Source organism: Ornithodoros turicata, chromosome 4 (genome assembly GCF_037126465.1).
Source record: "Ornithodoros turicata isolate Travis chromosome 4, ASM3712646v1, whole genome shotgun sequence".
NCBI classification, from domain to species: Eukaryota; Metazoa; Arthropoda; class Arachnida; order Ixodida; family Argasidae; genus Ornithodoros; species Ornithodoros turicata.
In genome coordinates this window covers 81,261,659-81,287,497 of record NC_088204.1, presented here as the reverse complement: position 1 = coordinate 81,287,497, position 25,839 = coordinate 81,261,659, and the positions used below count along the sequence as shown (strand labels likewise).

Sequence of the window (25,839 nt, the reverse complement as noted above, 5' to 3'; positions counted from 1 at the left end):
CGCAAAGGTTTCTTGCGCGAAGTAAAACGTGCCGTGTTCGTTTCGCGTGCGGCACTGCGAAGCAAATGAGGCCTTATACTGCGCACACGTGTCTCCAGGTGGAGAGAGAACAGAAACGTGACGTGAAGATGACGGTGAGGATGGCCAGGGGAAAATATGCTAAAATAAGGTGACAGATGAGATATACCTAGGGTTGCCAACAGGCCGGTATTATACCGGCAGGGCCGGTTATTTGAACGTCCTGCCGGTTGCCGGTAAGAAGGTGATACCGGCAGCCTTTTGCCGGTATTTGTGGCTCAACACCTTTCATAGGGGTTTTTACGGGGTTTTCCTTTCAACATTCCACTACAGCTTGAATAAATCTGGAGCACAGACCAAACTCCGTAGTCACCAGTCGTTTTCTTAGTTATTCATTATTATTATCATTGTTGTCTTGAGCGAGTACGCTCGTTCTTTCTTTCTCTCTCTCTGTATACTCTCCACCTCTCACCCACTTTCTCTTTCCCGCGAACATTTCCTTCTTTCCCTCTATTCCACCTCCTCTCCCGCAGCCGGTATTTTGCACTCCGAAAGGTGGCAACCCTAGATATACCGTATTTTCCGGTGTACAACGCGCACCCCTAAAAGCAGGCCGAATTTGAAAAATGTTCGGTGCATAACGCGCACCGCAATGATACTAAAAGCTCCTGTACTGCCAGTGGCGTTACTAGGGGGGGTGCGGGGGGGTGCGGTCCGCACCGGGTGAAACGACGGAAGGGGTGACGCGCCGCACCAATATTGCCGCTTCCTCCCGTTCTCTGCGGCACGATGACGCCAAAAACAACGTGCGGTGCCTTCTGCGAGGCACTTTTTTTTTTTCTGAGTGTGGTGTAATATGTTTATTTATCGTGAATCGCCTGGTAGGGAAAGGTATCCGTTAACGGCGGCATGGGGTGGGGTGGGGGGTGACGCAAAGAGCTCACGCACCGGGTGACGGGTACCCTAGCGACGCCACTGTGTACTGCCACCAGTATACACAATAAACCAAAGCTGTGTATCATATATGCGTGTGCTATATTTGAAACACATTTATACCCCTGTCACACGGGCATTTTCGATCCTGCTCGACCGAACCTGCTTGAACCCAATGCAGATCGGATGGTGCTACACGGCCGCTTCCAAGCAGGATCGAACTTTCATCCTGCTTCACTCAAGACAGTTCCCATAACAGGATTGAGAATTTCAAGACGGCTCGACGGCCGCCATTTGCATCCTCGACCCCGGTGAACTGTCATAACTTAAGACGGACATGCGCTCGAAGCTACAAATGATGCTTACATCGGTATACGAAAAATTACCACTAATATCGCTGTGATATAGGGAACACGAAATTAATGAGTTCCGTTTATTCATTTGCACAGGTCAACCATTCAATGCGCATTGAAAGTGGCCGTGTAGCAGCGTCAAAACTCGAGCGTGCTCGGGAAGTTCGATGCAGATCGGATTCGAGAAGGATCGACATGCCCGTGTGACAGGGGTATTAGACAAATCCGTTAAACTCCGATGCAACAGCGTCTCCTCAGTCCCCCCCCCCCCCCCCCCCCTGTGATTTCCGTTTCGCGTCCTTTCTCAATCACGCCCTTCTTCTGAATCTTCAGCGTCTTTGTGCCGCCGTTCTGGCTTCTGTCGTCTGCTACAGCATTTTTCGGTTGCGCGTGGAACAGAGGTGGTGAGGAGATCGAGACATCGCGACGTCTGCTAGTGAGAGAAGCAGTTTTTGAAGCCGGACACTTCATGGACCCGACGACAGTGCGTGCACTACTTTTGTTACGCTTGTGCTCCGGACACCAGTACTGAGCTAGGAGCCTTGGCAGTCGAGGATAACGGCGTATCATGCATGTGTAAAGCGGGGCAAGAGCTGAGTGACAGAACCTGAGTTTAAGCATTGTAAAATAACCTGGTGTGACTCTGACATTTGTAAATATCACAGTCACCTTGCACGTGCACTCATTTGCAAGTGTCACTCCTACTCGTGCTTTCTCAGACTTCTGATTATCCGGTGATTGATAAACGTCTTGTCGATGAAATAAACTGCATTTTGTCGTGTGTATATCGGCGTAGCGGTGAAATCACTAACTTATGTTAGGGTCTCGAACTACATACGTCTTAATCTCGATTTGCTCCGAAAGTTAATAATAATAATTCGGGGCTTTACCGTCGCGAGGCAACTTATTTACTCCAAAAGCGCAACAGAGTTTATTAGAGGCAGCTCATACTTGTAAAACCACAATGCAGTGCGCGGCAGCGTAATTGCTGTACGCTGTTTTTCCCAGTGGTAACACAATGTTAGACGTTGCCCTTAAGTTCACTATGATTCTGGTTTCCTAGAAATTGCACTTGCAAGCACATAACTGCTGTGCTGCTCCACATACACAGTCCAAGAAAACGTTTGTGGAGCCGTCACCAACATTTTGCTGCCTACGGGATACTCCGAGTCTTCTTCATTGAAGCGCTTGCTACAAACACGAAACCTGTTTTCCCCTTTCATTCCATTAGCGGTGCCTTCTAAAACTGTTTGCCGATGGGATAATAATGAAAAGTCACGTCTGTTTCCCCCAATGTGGGCTTTGCATATTGTTTGATCAACAATAAGCGCTATATTTGACTTAATTTGACTTGATTTGATTTTCAAACGGTTCCACACTGATCCTACACCACATACATCCGTTCGTAGGTCGTAGACCCGCGTCATGTTCAAAACCGAGAGCAGGTACGTGGGTTGGAACCCTAGCACCAGCTGTACTGTCAGAGATTTCCCTCGCTTTTTTTTTTTCTTCTTTTTCGGGCGACTCCCGAAGTCGGCCCGGGCTCAACACTCCTTTCTGCTGTCCGCGTCTGGTACATCGCTCATAGCTGCAATTAATTCGCTGCGTTAATAATACGTAATCAAAACAAACTTATATATCGCAACTTATCAATCAACTGGTCTGCAAAGTATTGGCAAATGAATGCACGAGGTCCGTACGGGACGAAACTATTAATGCCTCCTTCGACCCGTCGCCAGAACAATTTCCTTCAGCTGCTCGTAATTTATTACTCTAGCCGCGGAAGACGACAGCCCAAGCATCCAGGCGTAGTTGTTGGTAACATTTCCTTCAGTCTGGGAAGATACGCCCAGACAGACAGCTCGCTACGCAGACACAATGCTGAATCTATCGAGAGCTCTCCGGGTTAAAATACATCTAGTCGCGATGTCCGCCATGAGTGGTGATGGTGATGTGGGGTTGGGACAATTCGCCGGGTCAGGTGCTTACGAGAACCAATAGGAATATGGCTCCTGTGACGTCAGAAGTTTGTTTGAGGGTTTCTATCTGGCGAATTACGACAACGACGTGGAAGCACGATTGTTTTTTCCTCAATAGTTTGGCGAGCAATAAAATGAGTGTAGGATGTAATAAATCCCACCTATCAAAAGTGTAACAGACTCATTCAAAACGTAAATTTATGTTTGCATGACTCGCAGACCAACAGACCCGGGCAAGAGAAAGTGTGGGAGAAGCTTTCTTTTATACAGGAACCGTAACATCCTCCCCGAGGTGAGGGCTTTCAAAGTTCAACCGAGAACAGAAAGAAAAAAAAGAAAGAAAAAAAAAAGGTAACATTCCTTTCGAGGTAATGGGAGAGGGCGAGGCCATTATGTCAAGTGAGCCAACAAAAGACGTTGCTGGTATAATTGCGGAGGTGGGAAAGAGAGGGCAGGAACATCTTCTCTTCTTTCCATCCATATCTGGCGGTGGGCCAGGCTGGCCGTCCGCCAACCTTGGTTGAAGACATCGCTCGGTCAAACGTTCGCTTTCGTTTCGTCTTTTATTCTTTTTCTCGGAATGGGATTTCTTGGGACGGACACGTGTGACTGGGCTACACAGTCGTTGCTGGCGATCCACCATCGTTCGCTCAGACGGGACATGGATGAGGACTCCGTTTTCCCTGGTGACGGCAAACTAATGTTTATTATTATTCTTATTATTCTTATTTTGACCTTTAAAAATAACATAAAGCGTACCTCGTCAGAAAAATCTTGATCTGGTGTTTCTCGAGGCACTGAACTTTTCTTTTTTTTTTCGGTTGACGCCTCGGCCCTTCGAGCGATGCTTTAAAATTATGCTGCTTAACCTTATCTGACTAATTAATTACGTACAACGAAAAGTACTGGTGTCTGCGACTCACGACTGTTGAGGACATTCAATTGTTTTCATTTGTGTAGAGCACTGCGTCTTTTTGGGAACCTTATTTCGGGTATGTGTACTTAAGTTGTTTAACTTAAGTTGTTAACTTAATGTGTACTTAAGTTATGTGTGCAAATGTGGCAAGACAGCTTCTCTGACAATTTCAGTTGTACGAATGATCGTCGAAAAACGAATGCAAGAGGGAAATACTAAATGAAGACGATGACTTTGACCAGACGATATGTATTTACGGTGAACCATAATGTATTTATTGTTCCTCGAACGTGAGATGGCTCCTTCCTCGCAATATGTACAAATATAAGGTTCTGGCAACTGTTATAACGAGGACGATGAAGATAATAGCGGATGTGACGTCACTAACAGGAAATGACGTCAGAGAGAATATACAAACGAGCGCGAAAATAAGTGAAGAATGGCGGCTTCTAATTCTCCAATTACCTATTTAAGTTACTAAATAAAAGGGATGCACTAAAAGGCATTTAAAGGATGTTCACGTTAAAGTCATTAATGCCCTTATACGTTTATAACTTACAAGTAGTCGCAGAATTCGCGAGGCATCTAGGAAAATAATGTCCCTCTTATTCTCGCATTACTCTCAATTACGCTCGACTCTGATCGAATCACGCTCAAGAACCATTTGAATATTTACGACAATCCAGGCGAGTTACAAACCGCAGAGTTTCGCATCGAGGCAGACCATTTCATCACTACTGTCTACGTACATATTTGGAAAGAAGCCGAGCGTGTCAAGAGCCGTAGAGCAACGACCGTCACAACAGGTGTCAACTGTGTGTTTAAGGGAGCATCAACTACTTCGCGCGAGCTGCTATGGTGGAATTGGTTAATTAAGTGCGCGGGACGATGAACGCTTATTCCGTAATATGACGGCGAAGCGCCGAAGAAACCACAAGGACTGACAGATGTGACATATATGGGACAGGAGCTAACTTTCACCAAGCCAACCAACAAGCCAAGAAGCAAGTACGTTCTTCCGACTTTGATTCCGGGTGAGCATGCAGTTCCTGCATCAGCTCGCCCGCATTTATTAGATAAAACGCCATTCGTTTCGAGGTTTGGAGGTGCAACAATCAGAAGAGGAGACATTTACCGTCTTTCTTAAACTACATCCTTTCCGTTCAACCTATAGTTTCAAAACACTGAGTTGGTAGGTGCACCCCTGTGACGCAAGAGATGACGTCAATGGTAGATAGATTATATGTGGATCATTATCTTATCACTGGTGGTACCTTGATCTACACTACTACTCTAGTTGGTACAACTTCATGATGGAACGAGTGCAACGCAGACGCAGGGACCCAGAAAGAAGAAGGACACCACACAAGAGCATGTGTGTTGCCGTTCTTCCGTTGTTTCATAATGAATGTCAACACAGTGTAGTGCTAGCCACACTGCGTGTCGTCCATCCACGGCAGCTTGACGTTAAACCAACATCTACAGAATCACTGTCACGTGCTTTCATATGTTAGCGCCGCGAAGCAACTGAGGCTATGTGGACATATCGAGAGATAACAGCCGCAAGTAGTGGGGGAAAACCTGTGCTGGAAAACCTCAGACACAACAGCCGGTGGTAGGATTTGAACCCACCACCCTTCCATGGGTCTTATCACCCAACGAGGACACACAATTTTCTCTACTCGGCAATGCCGCTCGTTGTTACGTTGTAGCTAGAGCTGCCGCTTCCAAGTAATTAAAGCTTGCTGATAAGATTTGAGCTTATCTGAAGACAGTCCCTTTTACCTCGGTCGTGCATGCTCGTGGCGTTCTATGGCGGCTCATGATTACGTCATCGTAAATGCTGATTTTGGCATTTGCACCTAAGTTTCCGAAGCATACAACATTAACCTTAAAATTACTCAACAGATCTTTATTCCGTCGTGTCCTTCCTCGTTAGACGAACATCGTGTAACGCCATCTATCGTGGATTGTTCTCGTCACTGACCACCACGCGTGCGAAAGCCGGAACCATTTTTTTCTTGCCGTAGAATACAAGAAATTACGCTAACTACGAGCACCTTTTTTCTCAGAGAATCCGCCGCTCACTCTTAACCGGAATTCCCCGCAACTCCCTCAACCTCTCCGAGTTATAAATTTATAAACAAAGATATACAATAAGCCGAAAGTAACGATAAGCCAAAAAATTTGTGAATAATAGGTAGCAATATCAAATTGAGGCATCTTATTTAAAAATGAATTTTAAGAAAAAATAAGTAACATAGCAATTACAAAAGAAAAAAGCCCCATTGCTTCAGCAAGACCTGTAAATACTCTGTAAATACTCGACGTAGTTTAGACCAGTTACCGGATTATAGCCGCGCCGATCATCTCGATCACCACCGCTGGCAATAATACGCAGGGAAAAATGAGTGGCAAATGAGTAAGCAAAGCCCTGAGAGCTGGGCTTTGACTGTTGATTCCTCTAAGCGACGGATCAATAAAGGCCCCAGAAAGCTTTGCATTCCCGCAAGCCCCCCCCCCCCCCCCCTCTCCGCGAAACATGGAATACTATATGCTTTCCAAGCAGTTGAATATCCCCGCACCAGAAGAATATTCGCCCATCCCGGATTTTACCTCGTTTTATTATTTAATTTTCCGTGCGAGTATAGAAAAAGAGCGTGGGAAAAAAATAATAATAATAAACGGTGCCCGCGACGGCCGCGGGAGAGGGAGAAAATTGCGCTAATGGGTGTGGAATGCGACGAGGATGATTTGCGTCCGAAACGCCGTTGTTGAAAGTTTATTTTGCTTTCTGCGCAGTCACGTACCTAGAGCGTTTCATTCAGAATGGTTCCGTAAATATCCGGCACATCCTCTTTTCATTGTCCTGGTGTGACGTAGCTTTAATAATTGTTTGTACAATATGAAAAGACGCGATGCATTTTAAGTTACGAATTTGACGGCTGGATGTTGAAAGTGTGCTCGAACTTTATTTCACCTTAGAAATTTTAATTTATTTCTACCCTAAGGACAGTCCGTTTCCAAAACCGTTAGCTTTCTCGGCATAAACCACGCTACTGTGAACGCTACTGAAGCCGGATTTCATTGGCTACAGTATGGGAGAGGGTAATCAGTGACGAAATGAAATCATCGAGAAATGGAACGAGCTCTTTGTAGCATTTAAAAATAAATTGAACACGAAGAAAACTGCTTCTCCCGCAGAATGTCCGAACAGCTGGCTAGGCGCTCATTTTCGCGCTTTTCCCTATGTCGTCACACATTACCCTCTGGCAGACCTTTCAATAAATATATATTCCCCCCCTCTCCCGTATTGTGCTCCCCTTCCTCCCCCCCCCCCTAATCAAATCTACCTAACCTCCCGCGGAGAAAATCTGTCCTGGAGACTTAAACACGGTGTACGGCAACTTAAACCTCTTTTGTTGAGAGACAACCCACAGAAATTCTGTATGCGTTGCAGTGAACCATTATGATCCATGTTCATTACAACAACAACAATAATAATAATAATTAATAATGATAATGATAGTTATGTTAACAATAATAATTATTATTATTGTCATTGTTATTATTATTATTTATTTTTGATAAGGTGACCATAAACAACCCGAAGGTCCGGGTACACAAGATACTAGTAGAACGGTGCTATGGTAGTACGGTAGTAGCGGTAGTAACGGTAGCAGTAGCGGTAGTAACGGTGGATGAGCTATGCTGGCAGAATTAAACGTACACACACGGCAGAAACATTTCGTATCCATCCGGATACGTATATTGAAGCATCACTGGTGTGAGAGTTTCGTTTCTTGATAACGTTCCCTCAAAGAGAAATGCATGATCTTGCCAAGGGCTAGCGATGCTTTGATTTGTTTACTCGTACGTTACGTTAGAGGCGATTTAACGGCGTCACTGTAGGACAGCGCTAAGAAACGAGCTGCGACACTCGTCACACTGGGTATGTCGTTGCCGAGAAAAAGTACACCCCCTGGGGGTTGGATAACGCCATAGAAGTACTTCTTCCACACCTGACTTCGTAATAGATACATCGTGACGTTCTTGCCGGTAGAGAATGTTGCTCAATGACAAAACCGGCATTCGAGAACGCCCTGTAAAGCGTGCTCTGCCGCAACAAGATGCATAGAGAGGGGAAGCCAACTTTACAAACTTTTACCGTTTCGCGGGTGAGTCTTTATCGTCGTTCGCGTTTTGACTGCGTCGGTAAAATTCAGAGAACAATAAGCTAGGGAGCGCTATAAAGTATTAAATAAACGCACGTGCAAAATTTACGGAATAAATAGGGCTAAATTAATTAGATTCACCGACTTTAAGCCTCACAGAGATGCCACGTTTCACTGGGTTAGTGAAGCACATGTGACTTACTATCAAAATCTGCATAAATCGCGTGTCTCTTTATTCATACTTATCTCCGTTCTTTATCTGCTCTCCCAATATATTTCTCCTCCGGTCACTGTGGTAAGCATATAACGCGAACACGTTGGAAGGGCAATATACAGAGTGTTTGCCCTAATGTGTCCAGAAATTTAATTTAAAGCGAGTGATAAAAGAGAAACGAGCGGTACTTTTCAGCTACTTGACTAAGAAACAGGTACTACTAGTGAAGCAGTAACCTGTTTCTTACTCAAGTAGCGGAAAAGTACCACGCTTTTCTTTTATCGCTCGCTTTAAATATAGTTTCTGGACACGTTAGAACAAACACCCTGTATAGAGAGAGTTGTGGTGTGGGAGCATCGCAGGTGAACTGGAAAGGGTGGCGTGAAATAGAATAGAGAAAAAGGTGGTTCAAAGAGTCGCATCAAAATACGCGTCTTTTTTAGACGCACCATAATACAGACCATGGACTCAAGTAGCAACGAACAAAAGTAGATACGTAATGCGCATAGCGTACGTTTAAAACGGAACGACACATTGATACGTTTAATACATTAACGCAACAGATCTACAGGAGACAGAACACCATTGACAGAACACGTCGAAATTGAGGAGAACAACATTGATGTACAGCGTGGATTAAGTTCAAACGGAACAGGAAAAACAACATATGAAGGTATGATAGCATACGTGCAACTAAGTCAAAATTTGAATTAATAAAATTACACAATGAATAACGTATCTTCAAACAGAATACGAACGCGAACATAGAATGCGTTCAAACGCAAGCTCGAAAGAATATCATACAGAGTTGGAACATAGAAGAAAGCAGGTTATTGTCCGTAACGTATTGAGGTGGTGGGTTCGAATCCTACCGCCGGCTCTGCTGTACCGAGGTTTTCCCTGGGTTTTCCGAAGACTTTCCACACGAATGTCGGCACAGTTGCCCCTGAAGTCTGCCCAGGACGCATACTAACCCCCCTGTCCCCCTCCTTCCTGCTGTCCTCTCTCCATCTGTCCGCATCTGTACGCCGCTTATAGCCACAGGCGCCAACACAGAATCCGTAACGTATTTCAACACAGCCTGGATTACAACCAAATAGTATTACGCTGCGAAGTAGCGCAACACGCTTCCACCCGCCATAATAACATTAGCCCGACAACACTCTCAACTGTATCCCGTATATAATTACTTGACGAGCAATTTATTGCTTCGGTGCTACAAAGTAGAGAAATCGTATCGGTATTAGGAAAACAGGCTCTTCCGACACGAGCAACCAAAGTTAACCCTAAATTAACGCCTCCTGCCTGTAGAGAAACGAATTCCATTTTCCCGAAGCTTCCTTTTATCCCGTCTAGTCATTCTCGCATTTCTACGAAATAAAAAGGACTCCGGAAAAAACATAAAAAAAAAAGCGGCTCGAGTACAAAAGCCTTCCCTCACTTTCTTAGATTGAGACATAGGCTGGAAGAAGCTCTAATCCAGCTGCGATTGGTCATTGATGTTTTCAACACCTCTTCGTCGTATCATGTTCGCGTAATACGAAATTGAGGATTATCGAAATCTTTGTCCCCGATTACGCTGCAGACGTGGAAGAACAGACGTCTCTTCCAGGAATTCAAACGCATTTCTTTATTATTTTTTTAAATGTCCTTCCTATCCCGTTTCACCTTTTCATTGTGCACCCCAACTATCGTAATCTCTGCTTTCTCAGCATCGCCTTCATTTCTTTGTTCGTCATCAATCAGGTGCACGCGTATTGTTCGTAATCGTTTCTAATTTAAATTTCTGCTCAGTCAACAACATGGTTGCCGGCGCGCGTGACTCCAGATTGTTTCTCTGCTCGCGTACTTTGAGAGGCGATGAAATATTTATGCGAAATGCCCGAACGCCCTCCCGCTTTCTTTATTGGTTTATCGCCGTGTTTAAGTTCTTTTCCGGGCCCCGTAGGAAGAGAGATTATTTTATTTGTGCACCGATGAAACGGCTCTTTTTTTTTTTTACGGAAACCCGAGATAGTACTTCTTCTGGCAACACTAACGTACAATTAGTATCCCTAAGGGTCCATCAACGACAAAATACGTACAAAATAAATAAATATAAAATAAATAGAAAATAAGTACGAGAAGAAATACGTATTACTTTTCTAGTAACACCAAGACAAAACTTATAGCAACCGGGAATCTGTAACGAAATATACCGCTTTTTATACTTAGAGCAAACTTGTTTACTAGAAAAAAAACAAATCGAAAAAAAAAAAAGCCATCACACCGTAGTATATAACGTTTTTCGCACCCCCCGCGAAATGCAATAAAATCGTCGAAGATTTCTAATAAATAATATTAATAAGGGAATAAACAACGATACTAACCGACTGTGTTTGCGTCCTGTGGCAGCGATTTATGTATATTTATTGGCCTATTTCTAAATGAATAAATGGGACTCGCGTTAAAACGGCAACATGAAGTTGTAACTGAACGAAGTCATCTCATCAAAAGAAGCAACTTAAAGAAAATCTGGAACAACAACAACGACAACAACAACAACAAAAAAAAACGACATCAAAAATAACGATGTAGGCTCCAGGGCCCAAAACAACAAAACCTTAAAGGAAACATAAGAAAAACGAGAGAGAAAATCCCAGTAAACACGGTCACGTCATTTCGTCGAAACTCGAGGTCAATCGAAAACATCACAGAGGCAATAAAAATAAATAAATGCGAAAAAAAAGAGAAAATCTGGCAACTTTATCGGGAGAAAGGCAAAGCCGCCAAGGCTGGCAACAATGGGGTCAAAGTAAAAAGATCTCGCTTAGCAGTCACGAAATCAGGAAGATTGAAAACAGTTGGAACGAAGAAAGAGATACATCCACGTACTGCCGCCCCTGCTCAATAATTCTTTTTCATCCATGTTTTCACGGCACTTCTCGTTCTTTACCGTACGCGCACACATATGGGATTGGTTTAGTTCAGAGTTCGCTATGACGCTAGTACGTACATTGGTATATCGTAATAGCAATATATCGAACGTACCTTTTATAACGAGGATTTGGTGGCAATGATCGCTGTTGGCTACAACGCCACTATGTGCAGCGTATAGACAGTACCGTTTATAACGATTATACGAATACAACGAAGAAAAGTTGGCGGGAACAGCTTCGATATATCGTGCTACAAATTTGTCTTCTGTAACTGACTTAATTATTTATTGGATAGAGCGACTACTTCAGTGTGGTAATAAGGTGGTACGAATGATTCACTATAGAAACGTAGTACGACAAGGCGCTTAAATAAGCTATCTAGTAGATTTAACAATCTGAAGAAAGCTCGAATCACGCTAATATTAATGGTCATTGTTGTCCTAAAATCAGGAAATACTCGAGAGTGACTGCAAGGGCAGGGAACACACGAAGCAAAATGGTTCGATTGATCATTACTTCCTGTCCAACGCTGCCGTATTTAATTCCGCTCGTTTTCTCGCTCGTGTGCCGCGTATTTTTACCGCCTGTCGTGCAAGCAACCCTGCTACATTCTTCGTCAACAGGAAGCCTGCGTTTCACAAATTGTATAGCACAGCAAGAGGGAGAGCTTTTGACAAGTATCAAGTATCGAGAAGTATTTTTAGCACTGCACACAGGTGGTCACCTTCGGAACAACGCTGGCTGTTTTGTGACTCGTGAGATCGTTGTGATATCGAAAAAAAAAAAGCCGAAGGCGACATAAAACGCGCAAGGCTTCAATTCATGATTTTGGACAGACGCTAAATTGGAAATCATACAGAATTGCTCAATGAACATCGATACTGTGCAGTACTTTTATATGTAAGAACCGGTGAAGTAAAGAAATAATGTGTAGTAGTAATAGTTCGCGCTGTAGTCAAAGCAGACTGTGCAGTGATAGTTCGTGTAGTAATTGAAATAGTATTCGTTGTAGTAGTTCGTGTAGGAACTGAAGTAGTATTCATTGTAGTAGTTCGTGTAGTAATTAAAGTGGTATCCGTTGTAGTAGCTTCTGCAGTAATTGAAGTGGTATTCGTTGTAGTAGTTTGTGTATAGTAACAGAAGACATCTGAGCAACAGTTGGAAAAGTTCGCGAATAGCAGTAGTTTGTGAAGTAGCAATCATTCAATTAGAATAAGTACCTCGTGTAGTGCCCGGTAGTTTTTAATAAAGTAAAAGTGGTTTGTGTAGTAATAGTCTGCTGTGTAGTGGCAGTAACCGGTGAAGTAGTGGTTTCCACAGTAGTAGTAGTAGTAATAGTGGTTGGTATATTAACAGTCGTTTGCGTAATAGCGGTGGCCTTATATGAAATAGCCGCGTAGTACGGAACGAACACGGGAGGAATAACAAATGCATAAATAAATAGCACAAAAAAAAAAACTGAAAACGTCGACTGAGGAGGACATTCCACTGTAAAACGCAACGTTTTCCGGGGCTTCTTACGTCTCTCATCAAAAAGGCTTACACTCGAAGCTAGCGTCGTTAGGTAGCTGTTCTTATTTAACGATACTTCGCTCTAACCGGACTCCAAGCGTCCAGGTAGAGCCTCCACCTCTGGTATTCTCTGTCTTATATGGCGTTGATTTCGAATGTCGACGTATAAATGAAAGGCCAAGAAAGCGGCTTGGGAACCGCTTGGTTGCCCACCCGAAAGCACGGCTCGCGAACGCGCGATCTACATAAACGTAACTAATCCGCATCCGACCATACATATATGTACCATGCACACTCTACATAATCGCTCCGTGAAAGCGTCACAGAGACCAATTCTCGTCTATTTCTGCCGCGCCATACGAAATTAATGCCCAAAACACGCGCCGCGATGCGGTCCGCTCTTGGGTGTAGGTTTTCCACTGAGGCTTAGTCGTTTATTTATCGTATTTATTTACGTACGCGGAAAGGAACTCTACTTAAAACGGAGACACGGTAGGGAGGGTATTTAGTCGGTGTGCACGTCTCCGCCAAGGAGGAAGCAGCCAGTAAAAGATATACGGTTAACCCAGGGGAGGAGAGAGTGACTGTTAGGGTTGAATGGAAAGGAGAGATGTACTCACGGTCGTTGAAACACATTTTCCATAGTCCCGAAACGGTGTTTTTTGCTAGATGTTCCCTGTCTCCTGAGCCGTTGTATTTGGGGTTGGGCATAAGCTCTGTGCTGTGCAGCCAGCTGTTGGTGCAGAGCGCGATGGCGTTGGCCACCAGCGATGCGACGGCCGTGAGGGGCGTTAGCACCCGCAGGGCGCGCACGCTGTGCCGAGACATGGCCCCCCCGAAGAGTCATCCATCCGCTTCAGCAATGGCTGACGCGACCCGAGCACCACCCGAGCATCCACCGCCCCGCAGCTCCTCTGCAGAGCGAGGCTCCGCCAGCATCGCGCATGCGTCCCTCTCATTCGCCCTGGTGGCCGTCGCGACAACGTACTGATGAGCGTGGCGATGAGGATGCTGCCATGGGAGGGAGGCACTTTATTATCGAGGCAGCGCAAACGGGCGCGATAAATTGTGGGTGATCGCATCATGCAGTGTACTGCGAGCTAGAGTAGTGAGGAATACAGCGATACTCGTGTACGATTCGTACGCGGCGAGCTGTAAGCCCCTGACGCCTGAGGCTCTGATATGTCAGAGGAATGAGAGAATGGTCCCGCGCTCACCCACCGGCGGAGACGGGTGGGTGACGATATTCGTGGTGGGAATTTTCTACGCTATGTCAATTGCCCCTTGCGCTGAAAAACTTTGAATCCTCTTTGATTCCACATCCACAAAAATAATTGTATTTTGCGTTTCTCCGGGATAAGATGGGATCCCAAGGCAACAGGCAGGATACAGAACCTAAAAGCACAAGTTCACTACATAAGAGGCGACCCAATGAACAAAAATTACACCAATCGGTTAAAGGAGAGAGCAGAGCTTACTATGTCCTTAAATGTTGTGAAGTGTCACAAAACGGCGTACGGCTCTCATCTTCAACAAGCCAGGAGAGAAAATCAGTCATGGTTGGCTAAGGGCGTGTTCTGCAATGTTTCCAGGGCAAACAAGGAATAGGGGGGATCTATCTATTTTGGCGGGAAAAATCAGCAAGAGAGAATACAATGTGATACAGCGAAAGTCAACCAGTGTTAAGTTTCTCGTTTTTTGATACCGCGCTAGCTCCTGATAAGCGTGCTCTGCCTGTCTGACGCGGGAGTGCTGCAGCAAAGTACGCTGCAGGTACGTAAACTGCCTTTCGTCATAACGAACTGGTTACAAAATACAATATTTATCGTGATGCCTTGCAACCAGAACGCGGTTCCACTGGTAAATAATACAAGAGTCACCAAATGAAGAACGGGCTCTTGGTAGTACTCTGGTCAGTGTCAGGGCTGCCAGATTTGGCTACTTTGCGCCAAATTCAAATTCACTTTTTTCTGGCTGTCGTGGCGTCGAAATTTGGGAAATGGCGACTTGGCTATTTTCTGGCTACTTTTGTGGATCCTCCTTCGCACTACATTTGAGACGCCTGTGCGCCTAAATCGGGATAGCTTTCATAGCACCACGACATATAATGCCGTAGTACATACGCCTCATTCCGGTGCCCCTTGACAATCGGCCTTCTCTCAGTCGGTACGACGTCCTCCGGACTGTTTTGTTCATGTACTGGAGTTTTCGCACTCGTTTAAGCGCCCTTCATTCCATATGATATGATGCCTGCACACCACTGACTACAGAATTGGCTACATACAAGCGAAATTGGCTACTTTCTCATGGCGCTTTGGCGACTTTTCTGGATTTTGACCTGGCAACTCTGGTCACATCCTTTGGTTCATCACCATCCTGAAGGGCCTTACAGAGAGTGGAAGAACCTCTACTCCACAAGCGCCGGAGAAGGAGGATCCCGTTCTAAGAATTCGCGGCTCCAGACCTTCTCTCGTCCATGTATCCACCGCGAACCAACATGGCTATGAGCGGTGCATAGACGTTGAGAAACGGAGAGGCGAAAGCAGGAAGGTGGGTCGGAACGGCTGTCTAGAAAGACTGTCGGAAAACCTATCGAAAATCTCGGACATCACTGTCTGTGGTGGGATTCGACCCTCTACCTGCCACCAACGAGCGATGTGGCTTTTCGTTACGCCACCTTTACATTGATTGTGCTACATATAGGCAATAATAGCAACGCGAAAACAAAAATAAAACATGCGACGTGCAAAGATCCTGGCTTTAAGGTCTTCCTGGCGCCGTACTCGCGGTTCCTGACGGTCAACTATACCAGTGTTCGACATACGAAAAGTAGTCCGTCATCCCGAACAGTTATTATTCCGCCAGAGCAATTAGCCACCACGTGCCGCCTACAGGGAAGTTCCAAACGGAAGACAGTAGTATCGGCGTCGGCGCACTATTTGTCGTGACGTAGAACGATGCGGCCAGCTATTGCAGCCAATAGGAACACGCATAGGGCGGGGCTTAAACGTGCCGTTGTAAAGTTGAACACGACTATAGTCCCAGCCCTGGAGAAAGTCCGTGATTGAGTAAATAGACCTCTACCCGAGAAACGTAATCATGACGTTGGTAGACAGACTGAAACCGAAACAAATCGGAAGGGGAGGGCTGGATTCCACGAATAGACACAAATGTTCGCTGCCTCCTATTGAAAAAGAAGTAGGACCGAAGGTCGCGTCTCTTTCAGGGACCGTCGTAATCCCCGGCTTTCGGGCATGACCTTGTTCACCCGTAGCTTCCAGCGTAGTTCAGCTCTACCAAATTGGTGGCGCTGTCGAACACTATGACGTCCTGTGTTTACAAACAGGGAGAGGTCTATACAGCCAATGACGTATACCGTTGGCATCATCGCTTTCTGCTCCTAGCACCGCTAAGCTTCCTTTCTCTATTCTGTAGATTATTCGATAAAAACCAATGCTCAGTCTTGTATACCTTTAAAGATTGATTACGGATTTCGTCTTCAGGAAATGGGTAAGGTTTGATTCGGCTCCAATGTGGTAGTCGGAGATCAAATCAGAATTGGAAGGAAATAAGCGCCAGGCGGAGATCGGACAAAACTGGTGCTCTCGAATGTGGCGGGTCATATCTTTCTTATTTTCTCTTCGTCAGCGACCATCCCCTCACGTACCTGGAGCCAGTCCACTCTTCCTGTCCTCTTGAAGACGAAATATGTCGTGTGGCGTTAACGCGGGACCACGAAGAGATCCTCAAAATTTCTCTAAGCATATATGTAATGCATTCCCCGCCGCTAATACATTCCCCGTGCGGAGTATGAATCAAATATTGGTTAAAATAACGGATATATATTAACCAAAAATCACGACCAAAAGAGGCGACTGCTGCGACCCGACCGTTGCCGGCGCGGCGGAGAAACAAGATGTGACGTCAGAAGCAGTTGACCTACGATTCCCGCTGGCGGACTGGCTTGGTCAACCCTGGAGTGGGCAACTGATGCAAGTGACGTCAGGCCGTTTGTAGGAGGCGTTTGGAGCGGTCGCTCGACGTTTTCTTCTTCCTTTTTTTTTTTTTTGGTGTGTGTGTGTGTGTGTGCGCGAGTGTGTAGGTGTTGGGCGTGAACTGCGCCCGGGTTGAATGCAAATCGGAGATAAGTCATCCTTGAGAGTCATTCTCTCCACCGAGAACTCACATTTTTCGGGGATCTCTCCGTGGGCAATGTGACAAAACAAGAGCTGCGCAATTTTACCGCACATGCTGACGTGTAAATCGAAACACACAGAGGTCAGACCGGAAACAGCATTGTACGCGTTGCGTTTATTGCTCATAAGAATACATTTCTTTATAATAATACATAGTACCATTCTTGATGACAATGCCATCCAAGCTATAGGCAGCAGCGTGGCATTAATGAAATTCCACTATAATGAGGTGAACTGTTTGTGCACCAAAATATGCGAAAGACTGTGCTGCAAAAATCGTGTCTGAGTATTAGAGGGCTTTACAAGCTGCATCGTTTTCGTAAGACGCGTTCTTCGTAACCCTACGGAATCGTAAACCAGTCATTGACCGCAATATGCGCGGTGTCGCGAGCGTCGAGGGACCAGGGGGCAGTAATTATGCACATCTTGCCAAATGAAGAGACACTATATTTAAAAATAAAGCCTTTGTGTGGATGCATTCTCTTGGAGGGGTAGTCTCGGGACTACAACGAAATCTTATTCGCGTGCGCTAACACATCTGTAGAAGTTTCCTTCAGAAATTTCAAGTAATATAGTAGCAGACGACAGATGATGAGGGGGAGTACCTCACTCGCCAACGATTCTGGAAAGCATCATGCACACGTCACTCTGAATAGGACGTCAGCCTGCCAGTCTTCAAAGTTTATGTCAAGTTCAGTCAAACCGTTTTTTGTTGTCTTTGTCTAGGTCCAGTCATCCTTCCTCTTTGAAGTGGAATAATGAAATACGATAATAATGTGCGAACTATTATAGCCATTCTGCTTTATATGCTTTCAAGGTCGTCTCATCTAGACAGAGAATTCGAAATTTCACTTTCTTTCGTCGACACTCGGGTGAATACTTATTTGTGGAGATGTAGTGGATATTAATTTTTGCCAGCACGGCTTGTGGAAGCAATTAATAACCATGGCCCCTTGGGGCGAGACAATTTGCACTGCTGCATTATCGACAACATATAAAAGAATGGTATGCGTTCTGCATAAGTAATGGTATGCAAGACCTCTAAGGATACCGTCTCAAAATGGTAGTGTCTCTCGTAACATTTCTCAGTGACTTCAGTCATCTGTTATCACAACACTCTCCCTTAGGCCCTTAGCAAGAAGCCAAGTGACACAAATGAACAACGGGTCCACAGTTCCGTAAGGATAGATATATTGCTCCGAGATACCACATTTATTGCCAGTACAATGTCTCCTAACGGTATATCACAACTACTGGCAACATCACGATTGCAATTCTCTCACCTCTCGCTCGCACAGAATGTTGCAGCTGCTAAATCAAGAGCAATTCCTCGTTCAGCAGTTACTAAGGCCTCAGATCTGCACGTCGCTCAGCAACACCCTTTGGAGGGTGAGCGCAAAGTATGTTTAAACGATAGTGGATATGAGCATAAAGTGTTGTGTGTCAATACAGCACCTTGGTACTGGTTGTTTCTATCATATTTGATGCTAACTGATGTGAATTGCATAGCTTTAATGTGCGTGCATGCGTATAAAACCGTGAAAAACTACACTGCACGTTGCAGAAGCCAAATGATAACAATACGTCCCACTATTGCATGGTGGCTATCACTTGCAAAGTGGTCCAAGTAATGCACGTGGCACTTCACACAATATATTCACATTTTGCGAGACGTCACTGCCAATGTTGCTGCGACAGTGTTCAAAATATGAGCTGAATGAGCATTCTGCATGCGAGAAGATAAAATGCTGACTTGTGCAGAGAAGTATGAGCTTATTGTACTGAGCATTCAGGCTTGCATAACGGAAATTGCTCATATTAAAATATCTCATGAGTTGAAGGAGTGAAATATCTTGCAAAACTAGAATGCAGTGTCAGAAAGTCGGGGTGGTTGTACGTGACATTGTGCAGCACTTGGAGAAGGCTAAACAGGGCATGCCGTGGAGCGCGAAACAATTATTATTTTTTTTTTTAAGTCGCAGACCCGAGGTGTCACAAAATGGCTGGTAGGTTTTTGAAAGTTTGTGTCGTGCTAGTGTGCGAGGACACCCGAAGTCTACGGGTACAGATTTATCGGCCTGACCCTGACAATCCAGCCTGTCCCACAGTGGCAAAACCCTTCTCTACCAGAGCCCAGCTCGTCATACTTATATAACGTGGTACAGTGCCGGACAAAAGTTTACGGAACACGCACCGGCGCATTCCTACTTCAGAGCGACGCGCTAGAAGCTGATGGTAACGTACAGACTTGCAAGCAGGTATGGTCTGTATGGTACGGATGCATCGTCAGGTATGGTCCAAGCACGTATGGCACGGACTTGCAAGTCTGTACGGTCCCATTCGCGTCGCTCTGGTGAAGGAAGTCCGTACCCAGAGCCAAAACGACCGTGTGGCACCGACCCGGCCATTGAGCCACGTTTGCAGGCCAGCCTTGTGCTCTGTACGGTGCTCTGAGCATCCTCTCACGTGCATCTCCACAGGGACAACCTCAAACCTACCGTCTGTTTCGTAATGTGTCGTATCTACGGATTTTCAACATTCTGTTCTGTAGGTCCAGGGGCAGATTTAGGGGGGGGGGGGGTCCAGATGTCCTGACCCCCCACTCAATTCCAGACTTGAACATAGGGTTCAATAGACCAATCCCAGCATGCACCTGGCACTTGTCCATAGCGGACCCCCCCCCCCCCCTCGGAAAAATCCTAGATCCGCCCCTGCGTATGACACCTCGTATATACTACATACTGTGCATATAAATCCATACTACTGCCTACGTATTTGTATGCAAGGAGGAAGCCCACCGCGTACTCTTTAGGTAGATATTGCATCAATCATACGTCATCATCATGCATCCCATATGCAAGCAACACAAGCATGAGGTAGTAGTTATCACGTAACATTCTAAAACAAAATGTTACATAAACCGATAGTTGTCAAACGTAGCGCGTAATGCAGTATTCGTAAATTATCACAGACAAAAGATCTAAATACCACGTCGTAATATTACGCATAAATTATGGATAAGTAAAATGGACACCTTGACTAGTCGTTCAGAAAGAAACACGATGAAGTGAACCTATGTACAGTGATTACATCCAAAACATTCTCTCATATAAACACACACATTACAGAGCATATCGCTACATGCACAAAGTGCATGTACAAAGCTCCGTACGTGACGGTATGCACCAGCAGTTCATGGAGTGACATACACTTTCGAGGGACACGTAAAATGAGCTGAAAGGGGGCCTGGATAAAATATCACCATAACGCAGAGATAAGGCGCCACATTTTTCAACAAGAAGTGACGTGACTAACTTAAGCACCGATGGACAGGAATGAGAAAAGAATAAATAAATAAATGCGAATAAAACTGCGCCGGGTCAATACAGCTCTTACGGTGTCGTCCCATATGAAACATTCAATTTGCCACGCCAGTGATTTGCCCTGTGATCTCGTTCGTATCTAAGGAGAAAAAAAACTATCATTCAAACCAACAGTTCGAAATTTTTAGTCGTGGGAGGGTGGTAATTGTAGCGCTTTGTATGATGATACTATTTCTGCAATACTTCTGAGTACATAGTATTTGTATTTTACATTATAATACTTAGCCTTCAATGTATTTGTGTATTTAGTATGTATAATATCCAAAGTTTAAGTATTCGCCTCTCCAGCTGGCTGCTCGCCACCTAGCGGACCACAGCAGAAGCACTCAATGGATGATAGTAACAGCAGACGACAGGTATATTTCGCGCTGACCCCAAACTTCTGCAACTTCCCCTCGTGTGCGGTGGAGTTTCCCGGCTCACAGAACTCAAACAGCGACAGCACTGCTCAATTCCGCAGTGCAAAAGTACTGCGGAGAAGAATAATCGATGTCGAGAAGGGGAAGAGGAAAAAAAATGCTATCACGGGAGCGGCGTGAACGAAAACAATGAAGACAGCAGGAAACCACGCGAGATTTATGTTATTTGTACAATTTTTGAATCGTGTCTCTTGGAAAAAAGCACGAATCAGGACGATTTATTCATCGGCAAACCTTCTTTTCTCCGCCATCTTGAGGATGACACGAGCGCCTCTATAAGTAGTTGGAGAGGCGAATTACTTTTATATAATACTGCTTTCTTGATAATGCATGCTTCAGAGCTCACTGTCAATGTACCACTGGTATTATGACTATGAAATGCAAAAGAGGCTCATGGACACAGAGCCATAAGACAGTAGGATGATGCACTGCAGCTAAAGGTTTATTGATGCACGCACAGCGGTATAAATACCATGAAACCGAGGCATGCATCACGGAAGGCAATCAGCACAGAATCACGAAGCACGTCGTCCCGGCGTCATACGTGCTGCTCCGTGTCCATTTCGTCCATCTTCTACGTAGCCAACTAGGCCAGCTGTCTCTATGGTAGAATAGTTAGCTAGGATAATTACTGTAGAAGTGGTTTTTTTCGCGCGGAATTATTTTTCGCGTTTTTCGCGCACACCTCCAAAATCGCGAATTTAAGTTCCCGCGAATAACTCCGGCCATATGAGGGCGAAAATCGTTCGGCGTTCGACGCTATACCGCGACTACCTGACCCTTTCTACTCCATGCAGCATAGGCAGTTTAAGCAAGCGCAGAAGATTGTTTTATCCCATCAGGCAAGATGAAAAGAAATGAAAATTCATCATGCTTTTGTTACTCCTATAAACGCTTTGCACTATACATGCAATATACCACTATACCACGAAGCCAGAACATGCATTTCCCCGCATTCTCAAAACCAGCTTGAATGATAGTACCACACCTCAACCGAACTGGTCAGTGCCCCGAGTGATAATTAATAAGAACTGCTAAAATAAACTGGCTAACTTGCACACGGCCAGTACTATGGCCTCCTACAGGGTCCCTAAAGGCCATTTGACAGGACCTTTCCTCTTATCTCTGTGAGGAGAAGAAAGGAATAGACCTAGAATGCCGCAATCCACGTGAACAACGGATGTCTTAGTACGTGCCGAAATATGCCCGAGTATTGACGGCGGCACGATATGCAGGAGCAAAGCACTCCCGGAAACCTGTGTCGCGAATTTAAGTTCTCGCGAATCAATCCTCAAAGCAGCTCTGCTCGAAAACGCGAAAATATTTTCCACGCGGAAAAAACCACTTCTACAGTAAGTTATATACTTTGTCTTGCCTATGTGGCTGTATCTAGATACACTGCGAAAAAAAAATAAGGTACTATTTTCGCGAGAGACCCGTAGCGTGGTTACTTTTTCTAAGTAGTAGTTACCTTCCCATTACTGCTATTTTGTGTCACAATGCCCGAGAATCCCAGTTTCACTTATCAGTATACTATATAGTGTTGATTTTCTGCGGGTGTTATGGATTTGTATTATCAGCCATACAAAATAACTGCCCATCCCTGCAGTGATACTGTATGCAAGTCTCCTTTCCAGACCATTCTACTGAGTCATGCTGTGGAAGAAACGCTTGACTGGAGCACAACCAGAACAAAACATTGCTCTTTCACCAATTTCCATCACAGCTTTGGGCTCACATATTCAAAATGCGTAATTTAGAAAAAAAAAAATATTGAAAAAAATAAAAGAAACATCACATCACAAACAGCTCTTTTCGATTGATTACAGAGTGAATATACCGCAAAGGGCAATGATCCCTCATGACTCGAGTTCTCAATGAAGTATGTCTGCGAGCACGGCTGCACCAACAGCACAAGCTGTCTTCTTTGAAAAAAAAAAACACATTGAAGATTTCCCTCGCTCTCAAACTTGTGACGCAGCACTTAAGAAAATAGCACCAAGATTTGCACCGGAGTTGTGACACTGAGAGTCAAAGGAGTTGTGACACTCTGATAGATGCGGTTCGTTACATCACGCCAGATTATTGAGCAAAAAGGAATTATTTTCCGACGGGTCGTCGTACAGACCATTGAGCAAACTTCTGTGTTCAACTGCAACGTTACGAGAGCCACGGCCATTCCCACTGACTTTCCTAAGCGCGTGATATCCCTCACAGCCGCCTCTCCGACAGAGACGATCGCGTTGATGTCGCAGCTTGTTAAGTTTCGGTATCCGCAGTGTTGATTTTCTAGACGTCTGCTACCCCTTTTGCTGTGTAAGACTCGGAATGCAGTTCAGGCTCACACTGACGCGTATAACCTTCTTTACCTTTATCTGCGACAAAGTGTGAAATGTCACAACCCCTTTGAGTCACTCTAGTGGCGATTTCGGACGATGCATCGCGCAGCAGTTTGCGACTCTCTACTCTCTAGAGCACTTTTTTTTTTTTTTTTGCTCCTTCTCCAAAAACCTGAGCGAGAAGCGCATAGCGCCTCTGGTGGCAAGAGTGCCCAGTGAATGCACGTGCTGACTGCCCCAGGGTGCTCTAATCACTTGTAGATCGGAATGCATCACCCGAATTCACCGTGCATAGTGTTCTGCTCCTAAATAGTGGTAAGCATCACACAAAAGCGGAGCACTCGAGGCACCCTGGAGAGGAACTTGATAGCTTGGCCAGCATCAGAAACGCATAATCCGAGCCAAGATGAGCCAGAAGGCGCTCGTGATTAGACAGAGCGAGATGCCCAGCCAGGACAGAGAAGCCGACCACTGGCGCGAAAACCGCCTGGCGTGAAGGTAGTCCGAGGGAATGTCGTCAAAGTCCGTGCCGGTGAGCACGCCTTCGGGTACCATACGTTTAAAGTACATGAAGCACATGGTGAAGATGCCAAACAGAGCTGAAGAGGGGACCAAGAAAGTTATGTGTTAGTGTGACGATGAAATGAGCATTGTATGAGGTGCAAAATTTCCCACGCTATTCCCCGTCACAGCAGGATTAGTTTGATGCCTCATAGGCTAAGCAACACGTGCTTTCGACTCTTCTTCCTTCTTCTCTAGATGGAGATAAAAACTGCTGATGTTGTCTGCTTCACCAGATTGCCACAGACAACTTCAAAGAGATGAAGCCCTTGGCTTCCAGTGGCTGACCATGTGGCCGATGGCACGTCGTCGCCATGGTAACGGCCGCTGAAAGTGCGGCTCTTACTGGTTGGACACTATAACTTTGAGGGGCCAGAAAGTACTATGTCGTGTCCGATAGTGATTAGGGTACAATGTTGTGGACCAGGTGGAGTGTCTCTCACAAAGTGGAAGATAACAACAGGTGGCCTTTCTCAAATTCGTAATGTGGGGCAAAGTTGCGCAATATTTAGGCATTCCCAGAATGAGCAGCCCAGCATTGATGGGCTGGCACAGGTACCACACATTTCTGCGGAATTCCAACGCTCCCCTCCGCACACACACAAGCAATATAAAGATTCTGCACATATTCTTGCACTCTACGGTCATAAAGCAATTCAGGAGACAACTGGATGTGACCTAAAATAAGCCAAGATATAGATTAGGAATGTAGGTGCTAGATGGAACGGGAGTTTTACTTGAAATGCCAGACCCTACGCACCCAGCACCAAAGTGCGACAGACATCGCTTGAGTTAGCATTCACTATGGTGTCGAGATATCTCCTGCGCTACCGTTCCATTAGGGTATCGAGAAGTCGGTGCAACTAAGGCTTAATTACAGTACCGGGACACCTCTCGAACTAGCGCTTCGTCACGGTATCAAGCGGGACGACGTACCTGCGAGTATAAACATGACGCCCGTCACCATAACGGCAGAGAGCTGACGCTTGAAGATGCCAAATCCTCCTACCAGGAAGCTTGCGCCTATCAGTATCAAGCTCACTATCGAACAGGACATTGCGAGGTTGCGCATTTCTGCAAAGAGAGACGCGAGGAACTGTGTAGAATAAATCGTAGAATAATAATTGTGTAGAATAATAATTAAATCTTGTAGAATTGTAAGCAGTGCACAACGACTACGTCTTCAACCTCTTCGTTTTGCATAAAACTCGAGCGCGAGTCTTACTAGGATACCTTTTTACTACCTCGCTAGGGTACTAGGATGCTAGAATTTACTACCTCACTCCTAGGATCCACACGCTCACTGCTTGAAATGGGTGTACCCACGTCCACGCGGGTACCGAGTACCGCCACAGCGAGCCGTGCTAAGTTTAAATGGCATGCCGCAATTTAAACTTTGTGCCAAGCGCAGTTGGAACGATGCTGTCTTTATGTAAACTGTCTTAAATGACTACTGTTTCGCGTGCTTTTTCGGTAGTGACATCAGATTACGTATAAAGATATAAGAATAGTGGAATAGAGCATATCAGAGCTATACCTTCGCTTATGTTCACATGGTATAAAACGATATTTAATATTTATTTAAAAAATTATCAGTGTTTTTTTTTTTTTTAGAACATGGGGGTCGTGCGGCAATTCTATGTTAGCTTACTTTCGAACGCATCAAAAGCTATCTACCCTCATAATACGATGAATAAGTTCAGAGTTAAACATACTCAGTCAACGATGAAAGATGATATCTCATGATATCTCATGATATGATATGATATGATATGATATTATCTCATGCTCAGTCAGTGCACTTAGATGGAAAGTGGGAAGTTGCTTTGACAGAGGTAGGTAAACTTTTCATTTGCGATAAAAAAATGTTGCGGATAATGTGAACGGTATATCGGAAACCAGCTTCTACGTTGCTACTCCCGT

General features: G+C 45.1%; 1 protein-coding gene across 3 annotated transcripts in view; it reads right to left on the bottom strand.

The window, feature by feature from the left end:
• LOC135392111 (uncharacterized) overlaps nucleotides 1–25,839 on the bottom strand; it is a 52,960-nt gene that overhangs the window by 24,445 nt on the left and 2,676 nt on the right. For all 3 annotated transcript variants that reach the window (XM_064622786.1, XM_064622787.1, XM_064622788.1), the window contains exon 4: nucleotides 24,853–24,990. In XM_064622786.1, the coding sequence (XP_064478856.1) occupies nucleotides 24,853–24,990 (138 nt within the window). The remainder of the gene's footprint in view (nucleotides 1–24,852; nucleotides 24,991–25,839) is intronic.